This window comes from Opisthorchis viverrini (assembly GCF_000715545.1).
Source record: "Opisthorchis viverrini unplaced genomic scaffold opera_v5_13, whole genome shotgun sequence".
Taxonomy (NCBI): domain Eukaryota; kingdom Metazoa; phylum Platyhelminthes; class Trematoda; order Opisthorchiida; family Opisthorchiidae; genus Opisthorchis; species Opisthorchis viverrini.
The window spans coordinates 33912-52188 of NW_008751669.1; the positions used below are offsets into that span (position 1 = coordinate 33912).

An 18277-nucleotide genomic window follows, 5' to 3' on the forward strand; every position below is an offset into this window, starting at 1 on the left:
ATGAAACGAAAAGTGGGTACCAGTTAAAGGATTGGTTATAAGGACTGGAGATAGACTTGTTTTTCATTAAAACAGATCAGTCCGCTGGCGCACAGGTGAATCATCACCATTCACCTATGGTAGACCAAGATAAACAAGGATACCCATGTTATGCACCTGGGCTCCAGCTGACCGAAGCAAAAAACATCAACGGTGTATGTGTAGAATCAGAAGAATTCGAGATGTCCACGTGAGGCATGATAAACTGTTCAAGCCAGTACCAATGGGGATACATATCACACCGATGAACCTAAGACACAACCAACTGATAAAAGTTACAAAAGTTTGGGAAACCCACCCCCAAAATGTGACGAAAGACCCAAAGTTCGTTTGATAAGAACCAGACAAGATGAACAATAAACAGGTGATTTGATGGAATTTGAGTTAAGACAACAGACGAAACACGCGTGTTAACTTCAGACAGATTAATGGTTTGAGTGTACCATAGCAAGTTATTTCTCAAAAGAGCATCAATAGTGCAAACCTCATAAACCAAGAATGGGATCCGGTTTGCACAAATTTATCAGGCAGGACACCATGGAAACGGAGGATGCGACTAGTCGAACGATAGGTGTTCAGCTTACCAACTGAATTTGCAAGTGATTAGATTCATCTGGTTCTTCGGCAACAAACATGGCTCGGGAAAGGAGGACGAACTCTGGCTGATCACGCGGATGTTTTCATTTTTCCGCTTTTCAGGTTTCACTAACCTGCTACACTTTGCAACCTTGCCCCGCAAAAAACGAATCGAGATGGAGAGAATGAGCGAATCAATAAGGAGCTATCTATTTTACGAAATTCATACCCAATGAAAAATTTACTCGCATGATTGAAGAAAGAACGTGAAACATAGAGGAAAGTGGGGACGTTGATGTTATGCAGATAACGAAAACCCAAAAGGAAGAACTGTGATAGATAAAGGTGGGGTGCGAGTAGCGAAGGCACCGAATCAGTTATTTTTATCAACAGAGGAGTGAACGTGTTGATGGCTCCGGTTAAACAAGCCCTACTGCACAGTTGCAAAAGAGGCCCAGGATATCCGGAAAGTGTCACGTACTTTGAGCACTCGTCACCCATGTGCTCAAAACTTTGAGTGTTCGTGTATCCGGATTAGCAGAAGATGTTCCTCCAGAAAAGTTAACTTTCAAATTTCCGTTCAATACAAGTTGAATGCCTGGTGAAATCACTGTCACGGGTTGTCGAGTCCTGCTAGTTGACAAGACAGTTCCACTTGTCTACGTGCACATATACTATCATCGGCCTTATTCTCAAGGGCTTAAGTACACATCAGGTTGACGAGGGTCACCCAGGAGGTCTATTCGATGTTTGGCGTTTCGGAAGGTATTTTGATTTCCCTCCTTCAGAACCGCAGCTCGTTTGCCTTTCAGGATAGTAGCTCAGTGCAATAAGTCATCAATAAGTTAACGCCGGCGAAACTAATTTATAGACAGTCCAATTGCATCCGTTAAGCACCGTTCTCAGGCTTCACATTCCTTCAGTTCTACAAATAACTTCGATAACCCCGACGCCCACATACTACCTATACTATCCGTGTGTTCGTTCACGGCGGCTGTGACAAGATACATTATTCGGCTAGTGTCCTGGAAGAGTACTTAGAGGTTAAATTCGCAAACAACACGTCAATAGCTATAAATAGATGTCACGCTGACGCAGAGTCGTGAACGGTGTGACAATAATAAACCGTTGTTGAAATTCAAACCTTCACACAACTGTGGCATTTCCAAACACCTAGGTTAACCAGAGCTTCGGTCATCACTCTGCGGTCTACATTAGGAAACAATAATGGGGAACAGCCTGAACTGCTGTTGTATGGGTAGTTCGACAAGAGAATTTGCGTAAAAACCAGTTGAAACAATGGGATTCACTGTAATAAATCATACTTGTAGCAGCTGCGCCGCTGTCAGAGCGATGTACCCTGTCCATATGGTCAATTCTGGTGTATTCTGTCAAGGCTGTATTGGAACTCGCCACGTCTGACAAGGGCGCACAGTTTGTGTTCGACAAACCTGCCGGCAAGGACGTAGTACGAACGTCGCCCCTACTCCCGCTTCGCTCAGATAAAGGCTGACTTCCATAGTGTTCACTGAATCTTTACTTCCACACACGGCGTTGAATCCCAAAATAGCCGTGTTCGATGGGCTGGATGCAAGCTTCAGTTGTGTGTTGAGTCTACTCTTCTGTTCAGTTCAATGAACTAGTCACGACATCCAACTTATTGCCTGCGATCAAATGTACTGACACAAAATAAAGCCCCGAAAATTAGCAAGATGAGCAGCACACTGAAATCAGTGCAGATGCAGCAAATTCCGTGAATGGGGATACTCTGAAGAAACCATACTGTCTTAGCAACTGCGTTCGATAAAACTGTTTGGCACCAGAACCCTTTAGGTGCACGGCTCTCAGAATAGTCGTAGTAGGTACAAGAGCTGGGATACTGCAGGTTTTCAGAAGTCTAGAAAGAAGCTATCAAAAAGTCCTAGTTGGGTTCAACCCAAGGACCTTCCGGGCAGTAGTTTCGCGTTCTGCTGAGTCCATTTAGAGCCCAACCGCGTTTAAGCTCATCTTGCTCATGTGTAAATCTGGGCCACTAGCCACAAAGGAGTCTCACTGATTGAAGAGCCGCTGTTCATGGTTAGCTAACCGGCCGTAATTTTAATGCAATGTTTCAGGAGCCAACCGAACTGACTAGCGCACGATCCTGAGTGAAACACTCGCAACTCGAATCCATTCCTGACTTTTCAGGTGTTTTGGTTTAGGTGAATTAATCCTCGTAATCCCGTTGGGTTGCACGACACCTCCGCACCCAGTAGTGGTTACAGCTAAATGAGATACCAGACTTTACCGTGGTGTAACGGTTTGTGTGCCTCTGCGATCCATTGAGCTATACTGGGTGGTGTCACTGCGACACTCAGTCTTTCATAGCAGGTTGGTCAATGGCTGGAGGTCTGATCAACACAGTCTCCAGGCTAGGTTGGTTGGAGATTAAAACAGGTACGATAACTTATTCTACAGAACTATTAATGCTCGTGCATTTTCCACCAAAGGCCACCGTCTTTCAGGCTTTTTCAACACAGTCTCCAGGCTATCCAGGTTGGAGATTAAAACAGGTACGATAACTTATTCTACAGAACTATTAATGCTCGTGCATTTTCCACCAAAGGCCACCGTCTTGCGGTCAGGCTTTTGAGCCAAAGGCTTTGGTCGAGGGCTCCAATCTTCCTTCTCTCTGGGAGTGGGCGGCATTATCCCAGACCATGTAAATCCATTACACTTACAACTAACAAGTTTCATTAAAGTTCGGCCGTCACGTGATGTCACCAGCTAGGTTGCCTTACTTGCTGCATACATGAAAGAGGGCGAGCGAAGAAGATGCTAATGCTGCCGCCTTCCTCTTTACACTTTCACGTTATTCCTCCTCTATCCTATCCCATTTACGGATGAGTACTCTCATCATCACCATCACTGTCGACAGCATGACATCAGTGTTCAACAATGATGCCTCGCCACCACGCAACCATGATTTATTTGAAAGCCTAATTGCGAAGGAAAGAATGAAGGTGAACAGAAAAGGGACTTGGTGCCAGCTTATTACAACCATCCCGAGGTACCTATACATCCAGACACTCATTCATACAATCTGGATAGAAACTAACAAGAACGGCACTGACACTGATTAGCAGCCACATCTCGCAGCGTCATCAACCAGGCGCAGTGGGATTCACGCGGTCTCCATCCTGGTAGGCGAGTAGCACCGACAGCACCCAAACGTTCTGTGATCTCTTTTATACCCCTTTGCCAGGTCAAAGGTTGGCAACCTCTCTGCTTCCGCCACTCTGAATTGGGCACGGAAAACAACACTCTCTTCGGTAAACGATGGTTCGACATGTTAAATAACTGGCCTAACCTACGCAGCTTCTAATGCTGGACACATTCTTCGATGAAAGTCCCCGTTGCACAAGTGAACTCTCACTTTCTAACTGCCTCGTTATCGATTCGTCGACGCTAACGCACACGAGCTATGGTTTTGATACAATGGTTGTCGAACACCCGAAGAAGTCTCAGTTCCGTTTTTCGAATGGGACAACTTTCACGACCATAGAACAAAACGGCCCGTACTATAGCCTGATACATACGTCCCTTAAGATTCATGGATATACCACTTTAACACCATAAGTGTCCAAAATTAGCAACCGCAACCTGAGCCCTGCATATTCGTGCATTGTCATCTGTCACACTACAATCAGAACGAATACAACTTCCAAGGTACGTAAAACGCCCCGAAACTTCGAGCCTCTCCCTGAATTGTGAGTGGCGTTTACAGTGACTGCATGTCCAAGAGCATAACGTTACAATTTGTGGGTGCAAAGTGCACACCAAAGGACGGGATGACTTTGGAAAGTTCATCCAAAACACCTGCCTTCTGCTTCTCTTCGAAGACGAGAACGATGTCGTCCGCATATTCCAGATCGACAAGGTTTCCCTCAGAGGTTATATGAACACCAGGATTGTGAAGGACTTCCAGTGTTCATCTCATTATCTCATCGGTCACAAAACTAAATAATGGAGAGAGTGGGTTCACCAGACGGGCACCGTTTTGTGTACGGAAGCTTTTGTAGAGCCATCTGTATAAGTTATCCGCAGTTCCTGACATTAGGACTGACCGCTTTGCTCGCCGTGCATCATCACACTCAGTTGCAGCTTCTGTACGTTTGACTACAGTAACAACCCTAAACACTTCGAAGTCTGTTTTCAAGCCTCGAAAGCCTGTCTACCAAGCTGTCTTTAATTATCGGACAATGTAGAAAGCAGGATAACGGGTGCTTCTTGATCCTACGCTAAATTCCCTCTGCATTGATGTATGCTGCCTCTCAGAAACAAGGATACAGGACGCAAGTACTGCGATTGAAAACTGACTGCTATTTCACTCTCTTCCACGTTCCGGCTGTTCAACAATGGTGAACCTGAGGGCGCTGCGGCTGGATATGGTGAGGTTGGTACTGTACTGAGCCATCGAGCGGGAGAGTCTCTACTTGACTTGGCAACATCTGTGAAAGAATTTAGAGAAAGTGAGGTCCATCACACGCCGTATTGTGTATATCTACGCCTCAACTGACTAGCTCTGAATCTGTCAAAGACATTTCTAGAACGATCCAGGTGCAGTTTTACAACGTTGTGGTTGCTGGTGACATGAACGCTCGGGTAGGTGGACTAAGTGCTGCTGAGACCCAATTGGGTGGTCATCTTGGATTGGATAAGAAAAGCACGGACAACGGAAAGCCCCTGCTTCAGATATGTGCCGACCAGAGACTGTTCCTTTGCAGTACTAATTTCCGGAACATCTGAAATCACTTGACAACGTGATGGGCACCTGTGGACTAGCCCCAAATCTAAATAGACTGGTGAGAGTTAATCACCGTCTAACGCTCCTTCAGGAACACCAACATGGACTCCGACCATGCACTTGTACGCAACTGCTTTTCATTGCGCTTTTCAGGTCTACGCAAAACCCGCACATATCCTTAACCACTGAGAAGCTAGTGGACCCAGAAACCAAACGAAAGTATCATAACCGGCTCCTCGAAAGCTACTGGCTGCAGTGCGGGCTGTGTCGTTGTATGACTGCGAGAAGTGTTCGTGTTCTACCCCTTCCAGGATTGGGTCCCCGTGACCTTACCTCCGCTTGACCGGAGACACCACAAGAAACGGCGGCTGATCGCTGTCTGTGGCGTTCGTGTTGTCAGTTTCTTTCCTGATTGTGTAGGCACCTCAGAATGCCTGACATAAGTCGGCACTAAGTCCCCTTCCTTACCCACTCTTTCTCTTGTAAGGCTTTGAGTATATTCAGATGGACTTTATGGCTGTACGACAGTACAGCACCAGTGTCAACACTGATGTTGCTGTCTCTGATGATGATTGAGAAAATAATCGATCAGTGAGCATCGACATGAATTGGATGGCGGCACATCGAACCCAGGATCTGAAAGTTTGTTAAGGTGCTTAATTCTGATGGGGATTTTAGCGACTATCCAAGAGGAAAATGGACGTTATGCAAAGTTTTACGGTGTTTCAGTGAGCTACCTTCTCTGTTCAGCAGTTTCCCCGTTTCCTGAAGCTATCATTGATGGCGCGTAATTTTACTATTTGAACAGCAGATAAGCATGTCCATCCATTGCATTTCGAAGTGAATGTGTGTGGCAAGCATACAAAAACACTTCGGGTGAAATGCACAGCTGTTCCATTTCACCGAAATTCCGACTGAAAACACCGTAAAAAAAAGCGGCTCAGGAATGTAAAACTTTTTTTTCTCAAGGACATCGCAGTCTATGTTCACGTCGCCTCCATATGAGACTGATGCGATAGTAAACACATTAAGCGGGTGGGCGTAGTCCTTCGCTTTCGAATTCGTGTGGCTAGACTTCTAGTGGATTCACCACCCGATCAATATAATCACGCGTGAAAATGTACATCTGTTATCATGAGCTGTGTGCTTTCGTGTATGTTCATGTGAGTGGCTTGAACGCAACGAAGGGTGGTAAAAAAATACAGTCATTCGGCTTGACTGAAGCGCAACCAGGAGGGGCAAAGGAGTGAAAGCCAAACACGGTCAATGTACCGCTGCTGTTGATGTCAAACTAATTACAAGCACTATTGCCATCATGATGACAAGGACAGCAACGATACAGACACCAATCCGATTATAAACTGATAAGTTTAATCACTGTCATGAACATGGAGCGTGTAGCCCGAAATTGCGCCAAATTTATTTTAAACGTAACCACATTTATCGAGCGAAATGTCTGTCAAACAACATGTACGCATCTGACCAAGTCAGCAACAGTGCCGTGATGCACAAATCGATGTGTGGGGTACCGGTCCTATAAGCAATGTTGTGTACGAGATACGCAAAGATTATCGTAAACTAACAGCATCAGAAAGACTTGGTTTCGTTTACGAGACACTTGAAGTTGCCGTCGTGCCTTCATACTGATCACTTGTAGACAGTGATTAACTCCTATGAGTGTTTAACAATAGGTGTACATTTACTCTGAAACCGGTCCAGAAAGTTCAGACAGCTTGGTAGCAGTTCACGATGTGTTCATCTCTGCGTTGTAAAATGTGGTGCAATCTGAAGAGGTGACCCGGAAACTAGTCAGGTTGATGAAGCTGCGCTACACTAGAACAAGGAGAGGGACCCATGAATGCGAACCCAAATATTCCATACATACTTCAATTTATTGCAGAATGGGTAATGTGACCTGTAATTTCCTATGTCAACTTAAATTCTCCGATGTGGTATTGGGAAACAAGGTGTCAGCGACCCGTCTCCGATCACCACATCGCAATGAAGCTACAAATAAACACGACCGAGACCCAGTTCCTCATAAAAGGTACGAAATCAGCGACTGAAAATACCCAGGCAGTATGCTGTTCCCAACAGAGATGAACCCGGCGTGCGACTGTCGAACTGCCGATAACAAGAAGTATGGGTGAGTATGAGTCGTACACATTGGACCATCCTTCGCCTTTGTTAATCAATTATTTGAGGCCTAGTAGTGAAACGGGAGTAGCTGTTTCGGAAGACTATTTCATTAATCCAATCGCTGCTGTGATGTTGATGATTTAACAAGTTCGGACACGTTTTGTGTAACTAAAACACTCAGTGTACCCGTTTTGCGTTCGTCTGGGTGGCTCTGTCAGCTGTAAGTGAGGTAGTTGGAGACCTGGACTAAGTGGTGTTCAATAAGATGTGAAATGTTTGGGTTAACCCGTTGTCTAAAGCATATGGCTCATAGGGCCAGTGTCTAGTTCAACCGACCAGACGGTATTTCAGATCTCCGGGTGGTGAATTACTATAATCTCTCACAGCCGATAATGTTGACTATCACTTCACGAAAATCGGGTGTAATCAGGTGCTTAGGTTTCGTGTGAACCTCAAAGGTGAATAGAGCAATATGACTGAGCTTTATGCCTGATAGCTTCGATTGTCAGTGTTTAACTGCATTCAAAAAACGACGCGATATTCCTGCTACCTCATATGAGTCTGCAGGATAAGAACGTCGGATAGTCTTTCAGATAACGAACTTGAGTGACTTTTAATAGCAGTACACCAGCAGAACTCCCTGTGATCTTGAAAACTACTAGCAAAGCACAACTTCATTATAACTTACCCACCCGGGGCTTTAAAAAAGTCAGTCAGTCAGTGTCTTTTTGTTACTGCTTAAGATGGCGATAGCATGCTACATCCAAATCGGTTCGACAGATGTCAGAAAGAGGCACATACTCACTTTTTGGGTCATTTCTGACGAAATTCAAGAACACAAAAAGTAGCAAAGATGGTCCGATATTGGGGCACATACGTATCTTGACAGTGTGGCCCCCACTACGTTAGTGGGACTTACTACAACGGCCTCATGCTCTGAAAAAAATTTGCACGAACAATGGAGGCTGCCGCGTTGATGCTCAAAGAACCTGAGATGGTTTACGCCAAGTTAAATCAATTCGACTGTGCAAAGAAGTTGGAAGAAATGACAAGCTAGTGCGCAAACACGCACACATATTCATAAAGTGGTTAGTTAGGCTTTGGAGATAAGATCGATGGATGTTCGTTTATCTGTCCAGCATAGGAAATCTGAAACACGTTGTATGACCAACTGGGACAACACCATCAATGAATCACTAGTGGGGGGATAGCTTCAATGGAGTTGACAATCCTAACGAAAGGATCAATAAGCAGTAACGTAGGCTGGGCACTATTATGGTAGCTCTTTTGCGGCCCATCGTATATAAGCGCCTTACGTGACATATGAAGGGATACACGAACGGCAAACAAACTTTAAATAAACGTTTGGGTAATGGGCGACAGCATGCGGATACCAGTCACGATGACATCATCGGTGTGCATATTTGCGAGACCAAGTTCTGTACACAGAGGAACAACGAAAGGAGAAAACCGAAGCACCGATTTTGCGAATGAGAATCATATAGTATGGGTTAGTCCAATGTTGTCAAGAGACCGGAACAAGGTTGGAAATTCGAAGCACAATTAAAGGGTCGGTGCTCCGCTCTCACCGACATAGACACTCGGTTGGATGTTACCGTTTGACAAGTTGTTTGGAGTCGGAGAAACTCCGTGTAGTAACACCCGCAACACTGGGGCAGGGCGAAAAGAGTGCCAGTCCACAATCAAGTATGCAAGCGTCACAACAACCCAAACGACAGACGAAACAACCATACGCAAAAATGTAACGGGAAACCTTCAACGCGTGGAACCAGACACAACCAACCGACAGGTTGTGCCGGATAAAATGTCAGACCATTCGGCTGAAACCATCTTCCAACAACTCCCTAATTTAACTAGGAGCGGTTAATAGTGATTTGTCAGAAAGACAGGGTCTGTGTGATATTTAACTCAACTGCCAACTACGCAAAATATTACCGATCAGTGCACTAATTCCAGATCAAGTTCCTCAGCTCACTTGGGAAACCCGTGTCTAGACCTATCTACGGAACGAGGCTTCCCGCTTTTTTTCAATCCATCAAGTTGCTCCGATGATGCATAAAGGCTGAAGTACTGCCAGGTCGCCCAAGCTTAAAAAAGAGTACTGGAAAAGTTAGAAGTGAACTTGAAACAAATACACGCTAGTTAAAAACTCCAGCCTTGACCTATAGATCCCCCGAATCTCTTCAGTGGTTCATAATCTGGACGTCCCGAGGAAAGCTAGGAACGAGTTCCAAAGATCCAAGAAGGTTTTTTGGTTACGAAACGAGAGCTCACTGTAAAATCAGCCACTCCTGAGGTAATATACCTAGATTCAGAGCAACGTGCGTGAATGGGCTTCCAAAGTTATCTTAGCAGTACGAATATTTTAGTATTTACTAACAAACGGTTTAGAATCAGCTATATTGTGGGCTTCGTGACTGAGCCAGGCAGCTAATTTGCACACATTTCATCAGCAGCTGAGACGGGCGGCGGTCGGTTTTCAACAGACTGCAATCTTGAGATTAATTCAAGACTGCAGTAACGTGCCTTGGATGCTTAAAGAAAGGTGAGAACTGTAATACCTTGAAAAAGTTCCTTCAATTCTTTCTCATTTCTGAGATAGAAACAGCGTATCACGGATGGTGAAAATATGACGCATCATCTCGGGGTGATTCACATCACAAATGGGTCAAAGTTAGGTTGAACTCCAGTGGTTTCAGGGCACTTTATATGTCTACTAACCTTCGGTGTAGTCAACTCCAGTGAACTGTTTTATATAACAGTTAACCTATGTACGGCAACAAGTCATGCGAAACTATCGCATATTCGTGAATGAAATTCACATGAATTTATATGACCGGTGTGGAGCTTAAGATGGCTCAGTGGTGAAGGCGCGAACTTATTGACCAGAGGCTTCGCGATTCGAACCCGACCTCTGCATCTCGACTGCTCCTGTCTACGCTGGGCCAACCTGGCAGTATCTCGGCCCTCGTGATTCCTTCGGGTGGTATGGCAGCTAGACGCCGAAAGTGTTACACCTGGACGAGTTCGTTCCATTTTTCACATGGCCGGTACTGTAACCATTTTCAAGAATGGCCAATCTATGGCAGCCAAGGTGCATGGTTATTATCCGGTAGTGGATAGCCGTGTTTGTAAACGCAAAAACTGGGTCAAAGGTTTTTCATTACCCCTTAGCTACTTCTGACGGAAGTTTGGGCGGCAAGAGCAGTCAAAGGAATGCTATTGCGATGACAAGATGCCTCATTTTGGGTGATGGAATGAAATGATGAAAATGATCATTAAATCTTACAGGAAACACTGACTCGATTGAACTCCGTTGGGCGTGCATAAGCTATGCAACACAGCCTAAAGCGTCCACATATCGCTGCAAAAACACCTAGGGCTTAAGCTTGCCAGACCAGGACGAACGGTCTCGCTCAAAGCAATATGTGATATCCAAAAAAACAAGAATTAAGTGTGAAGTTGCGAGAAATTCGTCACCAACTGCCAAGAACAACTTACCCGACAAAGGGGAATCTCCTCAACAGGTCCTACTCCAGTCTCTTTTTCCATCCGGGAAACGTAGAATGCCAGGACAAATGGTTTCAGGACAGCGTAGGTGGGGGACCAGATCAGCTTTTTGCGTCCACGACCTTTACTATCCAAGTCGACAACTTGTTCCAAACTTTTTGAATATAATTCATCCAAGTCCAGCTGAGAGTCATGGTCGATCATAGTTCGGGAACCTGGTCCAGAAACCTGGTCACCAATATCACCTGCAGCAGACATACCCTTCATGGGGGTTGAATGGGTCTGTGGGGCTTCATCTAATCGGCTATAAAGTTGATGGATCAATGCATTCAATCGACTGATTTCTTGGTCCTTGAATAGGCTTTCTTCGGTCAATCGAGTTAGCATTTCACTACGTTCGGCCAGATCTTTCTTCTGTTGATCAATCGTTCTTTGCAAATCCGCCTTTGCCTTTTCTGAGGTAGATTGCAAATTTTTGTAATTCTTCGCCAGCTGCTGACAAGCCGAATGATCGTGATCTTTGGCATGTTTCTTACTACCTCCCGGTGGTCTACGACCTTCCACTTCGTGTAGCAATTTATCCACTATGGCTTTCATATTGCGTTGTTGCAGTTCACGCTCTTTCTGAAGGCGGGACACTTGTTCTGATAGGTCGAAGCTGCTTTCCTCCGCCTTGGTGCACCTATCACGCATTTCATCCAACTGACCCGATACATCATTCAACTCTGCCAGACGTAAGTTGGCCAGAGCTTGAAGCCGTTCTACTTCAGTTGCAGTATGTTCCCTAGCTGCCTTCAGATCATCCTGGGCGCTGCGTAGTTCAACCAGTGTTGAGGCCAAAGTGGACTCAGTGGAAAACAAGTTTTCTGTCAGGGTGCGCTTGGACGCCAGTGTGGTATCAAGCTGGATGCGCAGTGCGTTCAGTTCCTCTCTCAGTGTTTTCTCTCGCGATTCAATAGCTGAGCAGGATTCGCTCAGTTCAGTCACTTGGGATTGATAAAGGTTGCAGAAACGCTGTGCCTCCTGTAGCTGATCGGTAAGCTCGGCAACTTGTTTGGTGTGGTTCCGATTCAAGTTGCTGGCTTCGGTCATCAAGACAGTGGCTTTCTGACGGGCCTCGCGATTTTCAGCTTGCAGGTTGGCAACCTGAAGCTCAAGAGCTGATATCATCTCACGCTGACGAGAAGGGTCATCGGAACCTTGAACTTGTTCCGTTTGTTTTAATTGTTCTTGTAGTCTGACCTGTGTTTGTTGTAGTGAGACATGTAGTTGCTCAATCTCAGTGGTTAATCGTGTTTTTTCCTCCTCCAAGGCAGAGACTTTGCGGCGTTCTGCCTCGCATATTTCCGTGGTGTGTTGGAGCTGCGTCTTTGTGCTTGCTATATCTTTGGTTAGGCGATCCCGCTCAGCCTGAATTGTGGCACAGCGCGAACGTAGGTCACTGAGGGTCTTCTCCAGTTCCAAGGTGTGGGTTTTAGTTGCATCGAGTTCCGAGGTGGACTCACCGAGACGACGTTGACTGTCCTTGAGGGCCACCTGGTCCACAGCAGCTTGCTTCTCCAGAGTCTGTATTGTAGCTCGTAATTCAGCTACTTCCGACTCCAAAGCCTGCAATCGGCGGTTCGTATCAGACATAGATAATCTGTTCGCTTCGGGAGTGGTGTCCACTTGTTCCTGACCTCGCAAACCACCACGTAAATAAATATGGTCCCTGTTAAAAGTGTAACCGGCAAACGACAAGTGATTCCCGGTGAAGTAATTGGGAGCAGGGGGCTTCTTAGGAGCGAACGCTCCACTAGTTGAGGGTAATTTAGAGACACCAATGGAGAAAGAATTAGCTTCATTCTCATCGAAGTTTATGTTTGACGTATCGGTTTCTGAGTTTACGACAGGTTGGATGGGAGGATCCTGAGACCTTAATTGATGCCAGGCGACGTTTTGGAAAAAAGGGTGAGATTTCACTTGGGCAGTTGAGGCAGCGATTGCACGATTACTATCATTTAACATCGACTGGTCATTCTCATATACGACAGCAAGGGAGCCTAATCGAGTGGCTGCAGATCGGAGGAGCGCTCGGATCAAGTTCTCCAATTCAGGCGATGGGGGATCACCATCTTCGGGGATTTTGAAAGACTTCTCGTGGGCTAGAATACGGCTGTAGGTTTCCACTAACGATTGACCATAAAATGCGGGTTCTCCAAACAGCATTTCGAAAGCAATGATTCCCAATGACCACCAATCACATTCAGGCCCAACTTTTCCCGGTTTCGATTGACAATTCAACATTTCAGGACTGATGTAATCTGGTGTGCCGATGGGGGATGTACAGTAGTGGTAGCCATCGTCACCCACACGGACACACGACCCAAAATCTGCTAGCTTCAGATGTCCGCGGGCGTCAAGTAGCATGTTGTCCGGTTTTAAATCGCGATGAATGAATCTCAGGCTGTGAAGTACCTCCAAGGCCAGGATAGATTCAGCAAGATAGAATCGAACTTGGGACTCGTTGAAGGTGTCATATTTCTCCAGCCAGTAATACAAATCACCCCCTGGCATATATTCCATGCACAAGTAGACGTTTTCTTTATCCTGCGTAAATAAAACAGGAATGAGGAGGATGAACGCCGTGATTCAACAGATGGGCAACGTAACGGCAAGCGATGGATGAAAACGGCTTCACAAATCAGTATAGGTGGAACAGTTTGATAAGCTGTTAACACTGAAATATACCGCCAAATGTACACACGTACAAGTACATTAGTGCCCGGCCACCCTTTTAGAGAGGGAGCCTTGAACAAGAGAACTATGTAGATAAGTGCGACTACGAAGAGTAAGCTTCCGCACAGCAGAATGTTGTGCAATTGGGGGGATGTCTGCAGTTCAGGTTACATAGGTTGCCGCTGCGTTATTGCTTTTAACTTCTTTGCAGTTCCCACAGAAGAACAGAACAAAGTCAGTTGTGTTGGCGAAGGAATACCTAAAACTGTCTCCTTTAGGCAGCAAATGTGCCATTGGATGAAAGCACAAAAATAAAGAGCGATGTTATTAACTGAACTGAAATTAGGCGCCAAACAGACCGGTTTCGCTTCAAGACTCAAGTGGTTTCCGAAAACCATAAACCCGGAGTGTAAATCAAGGCCATTAATTCAACGATCAACTCATCTCTAGGGGCAGCAACCCGGCGGCTATCCGGAATGCTTGAAGCAGTGCGAAAACGAATTGCAAAGTATAACTTGAATGATATATTCGTGTTATACTGAGCACCTTAAACGAGAAACATCTTCGTTGGAATTTCGGTTGAATTTCGCACTCAATATCAATCGAAACCATGGACTAGACATGTAGAAAGGTGTAGTAAAAACATGTTTTAATAGCTAAGCTAAAAGAACGGTCACTCAATTGCATAACTGTTGTGGTCGTACACACTTTCTGGCGAATTTTAACCACAAGCCAGACTAAACTATTGATAAGTTTAGGGCAAACGATCAAGTGATCTGGCCCAGGTTGAAAGGCGAAAATAACCACGAAGCTAATGCACTACTCATAAGGTTGCTGAAACCCTTTGGCACTAAAAGAACGGTCACTCAATTGCATAACTGTTGTGGTCGTACACACTTTCTGGCGAATTTTAACCACAAGCCAGACTAAACTATTGATAAGTTTAGGGCAAACGACCAAGTGATCTGGCCCAGGTTGAAAGGCGAAAATAACCACGAAGCTAATGCACTACTCATAAGGTTGCTGAAAACCCTTTGGCAGCACACCTCCGGTTTCACCATCCTCGGGGTTCATCAGATAGACAGAGTCCCTTTCATTGACAACGAATTGTTCTGACGACGTAAAAAGGGAGTTGCTACACATTGAAGACGATAGCTATGATATAGGAGCACTAGTGGCTAAGATACTGCGTCCTTGGCGATCCCTTGTTGCATCCGGGAGTCCCCAGTCGGGGAGGCGGGGTTTTCATCTGGTCATTTCTTTCACACTTCGTCGCTAGGTCGCAGACTGTTCATCCTCCAGTCGTTCTCCTTCAGCGCAGGTGGTCGAAATGCCTCTGGGAATAGACAGTCCTTTGGCAAGCGAAGCACAATGTTTGACCAACTCATCCCATGGAGGGCGGATGGGTCTTTTCCAAAAACCACTATTGATTCAATACTCCCACCAGGCTCCTCCGAGACACAGAAGGTCTCTGTGTAACTTATGCGCGAGAAGGTCTAGCCTCTGATTCATGACCCTAGGATATAGCCCCCTTTTGACAGACAAATTGACACTACGTTGCACTGTAGAAGTCGGGGGTTAACAGAGCTGTCGTGAGCCTCCAAATCCGAGTAGTCGGTCTAACGAGGTTTAACAGCACCCAGGCAGATGAATCTACCCAGCACCTTGACAGCCTTGTATCATTTCGCCCAGTCAAGCAGCACCACTTCATGCCGCAGAGGTGAAGCGCACGACGCACCGTAAGGCAGAATTAGCTAACCGAAGATGAGACACTTCCAGCTTCTGCAAATGGAGAAATTACTATGCAAAGGGAAATAATCTACATCGCCGATCCATACTGGAAACTAGACTGTCACGTACAACAATTTATGCAGGAAGCACTGCTGACGTACTACCTCACCATATTAGCGGAACTCCTAAGACTGAAATGGACATGTCTTGATCGATAATTTAGACTAGCATGCGTGCACGACGGCAATTGTCGGGACACATCACATATTTAGTCCAGACTAATGGGAATGAGGCTAAAAGACACCACACGGCAAACCGAAATTTATCGATTTTCCAGTAATTAACACTGTTTTCCCCACTAGAGTTTGGTGGCTTACTTTCGCCATTATTTAACTTGTCTTGTCGTTCTAACCGGAGTGGACCTAGAAACTAGGGTGTGATGACCGCGTTGTACTAGTATTGTGTTGTATTGTAATACTGTACTTGTATACTGTCCATCGAGGGTATTGAGTACCTGGTGCTTACAGTTCAGAAAATGCGAAACTACCCGCTACAGAACCACAGTGCTCGAAATGCACAAATACAAGAGAGATTTCCTAGTCAGGGTGAAGAAACTGTGTGCTCATACTAGACATCCTTCGACCCCAGGAAGCCCTCGAAATGGGTGAAAAATCTGAGACCTACAAAATTTCTTTGTGTTTTCTGGAGATTTTGTTGATATCAAATGGACAGGGAACCTGTTATTAATGAAGATAATCATAAAAGTGCCGCAGTATATTGTGCAACCTTTCTCGTGTGAATGAAACAGAACAAATGTGACGAAGATAATTTGATTAGTTTCATTGTCAACTGTGCATGCTTCCCATCACAAGCAGCATAACCAAAACAAATTATACGTAGCTTTTCCGTAGGCGGTCGGTTTGACGAGCAAAAAACGAGGTGAAACCAATCAATAGGACTTCATCGATTGATCGGTCACATGCTAGTTAGTTGCAACCACAAGGTATGTGTGAGTTGTCACATGTGGCCACAGCGCTGCTGGTCATAAACTGATGTCGTTAAGTGTATGTGTGAGCGTTCGGAAGCAGACCTCTGCAATAAGTCGTACACCTTACATATGAGATTTCAAAATCCGAGAATCTGGGGTCATCCTTTGTGACGCTGTCTAGAGTAGGTTGTCTGGCTTTGCGAGGCAGAAAACTCGTACGGTGGCACTTTGCATAGAGCTCAGTTACTATACCGACAAGTTTCTCTCCTATATTTCACTGGAAGACACCCTAACACAAACTAACCAGAATCACCAGATATCCGCTAGCAGAGGAAAGACAAAGAATGTTTTTTTACCCGATCAGAAGCCACTGAAGTAGAGATCCAGACGGCAGCGTGAAAGTATTATAAAGAGACGTGCACCAAAATAAAAATTATATAGCTGTAACACCCTTTCAGTACCAAGCCAATGTGCCACCCGAAGGAAGCACGAGGGCTGGGAAATTGCCATGTTGCTCAAGCCTAGACAAGGGGAGTCGAAATGCAGAAGTCGGGTTCGAACTACGAACCTTCCAGTCAGTAAATTCGTACTCTAACCATTCCGCAATCTCTTGCACCAGCAAGACAAGAAACCAAAAGACGAGAGCCTTGGAAATTAGGACAGTAGAGTGGATCTATTTCCTTGGATTATTTACGAAGAACGTTCAAACAGAAAAGTGCTGTAAGAAGTAATCCAACAATAGGATAGGGGACCTCTGTTACCCATCGCCAGAACGAAGGGGTGGCCAGCTGAAGTACCGTAGATTGATAGTTGCCGCTGTCCAAATCCTCTGCCAGCTGCTTTGAAGAAGTCTCGCAAAGAGGAAGCTGGCCATTGTTTACTGTATCTGCCTACGCCCTAGCTGATAGTATCTTTGACACTACAAATGATAGTTGCTTTGTTACGGCAGGTCAAAGGCGCAGATATCGTTTGAGGTGTCGAGGGCGGGGGGATATGCAAAAATGGGCTGACTTAACGCATCTGGGACTTAATTAGGTGGTCCACTTTGGTTGGACGGTACTAACTTCTGAAATAACCTCAGACTTTCGGCCACATGGTGTCCTCTAACAGCGTGCCAGCCACTGATCCAAAATGATTATGTTGCCATCGGTTACCGATGGTGTGGACCAACAAATGATTGTTGCTCTGCTTGGAAGACGTGTAGATTCTGATCATGCACTCGTTCTGGGTCGATTCCTTCTTCGCAGTTTGGGGCTATGTATGCGGCGGTCAACCAGTGTACCAACTAAATAGCTCGCAGATCTCGAAGTTAAATGGGCTTGCTGAAATCCTATTATGGAATTTCTTGCAGCAAAGTCAGATATCAATTACCACTGTGACCGGATCCCCACATCTTTGCATGCTGGGAGACTCATCTGTTGCACCGCACAGACAGCTTTCGAGCAGAGAACAGCAATGGTGCTCGAATCTCGAAGAACCGTTCTCGTCGGCCAAAACATAATTCAACCAGGTGGATTATCAGACGTTAAGCAAAAATCAGCCTGTTAGCTGACCGCAAATTTTGGTGGACACAGAAACCCAAGGAAATGGGAGACACAGAGAACGCAAAGAATGCTCGAAGATCAGTTTGGGTGATCTGTGCGGCCGTTTCCCGAAAGTCGCCTGTGAATGGAAACATTAGGGATCAAACTGGCACAGCTACCTCTATTAAAAGACGCTCAAACCACAGAGCCGACCACTTTGAACAATCTTCCTGCACCCGTACGGTA

At 45.5% G+C, this 18277-nt stretch overlaps 2 protein-coding genes across 2 annotated transcripts in view; one reads left to right on the plus strand and one right to left on the minus strand.

The window, feature by feature from the left end:
• Positions 1-18277, minus strand: part of T265_12742 (hypothetical protein) — a gene marked incomplete at both ends in the record, with an annotated part of 78696 nt that overhangs the window by 16071 nt on the left and 44348 nt on the right. Inside the window, one exon of the mRNA XM_009165265.1 lies at positions 11063-13660. Within this exon, the coding sequence (XP_009163529.1) occupies positions 11063-13660 (2598 nt within the window). The remainder of the gene's footprint in view (positions 1-11062; positions 13661-18277) is intronic.
• Positions 1-18277, plus strand: part of T265_01197 (hypothetical protein) — a gene marked incomplete at both ends in the record, with an annotated part of 33427 nt that overhangs the window by 3674 nt on the left and 11476 nt on the right. The gene's annotated exons all lie outside the window — the stretch shown is intronic.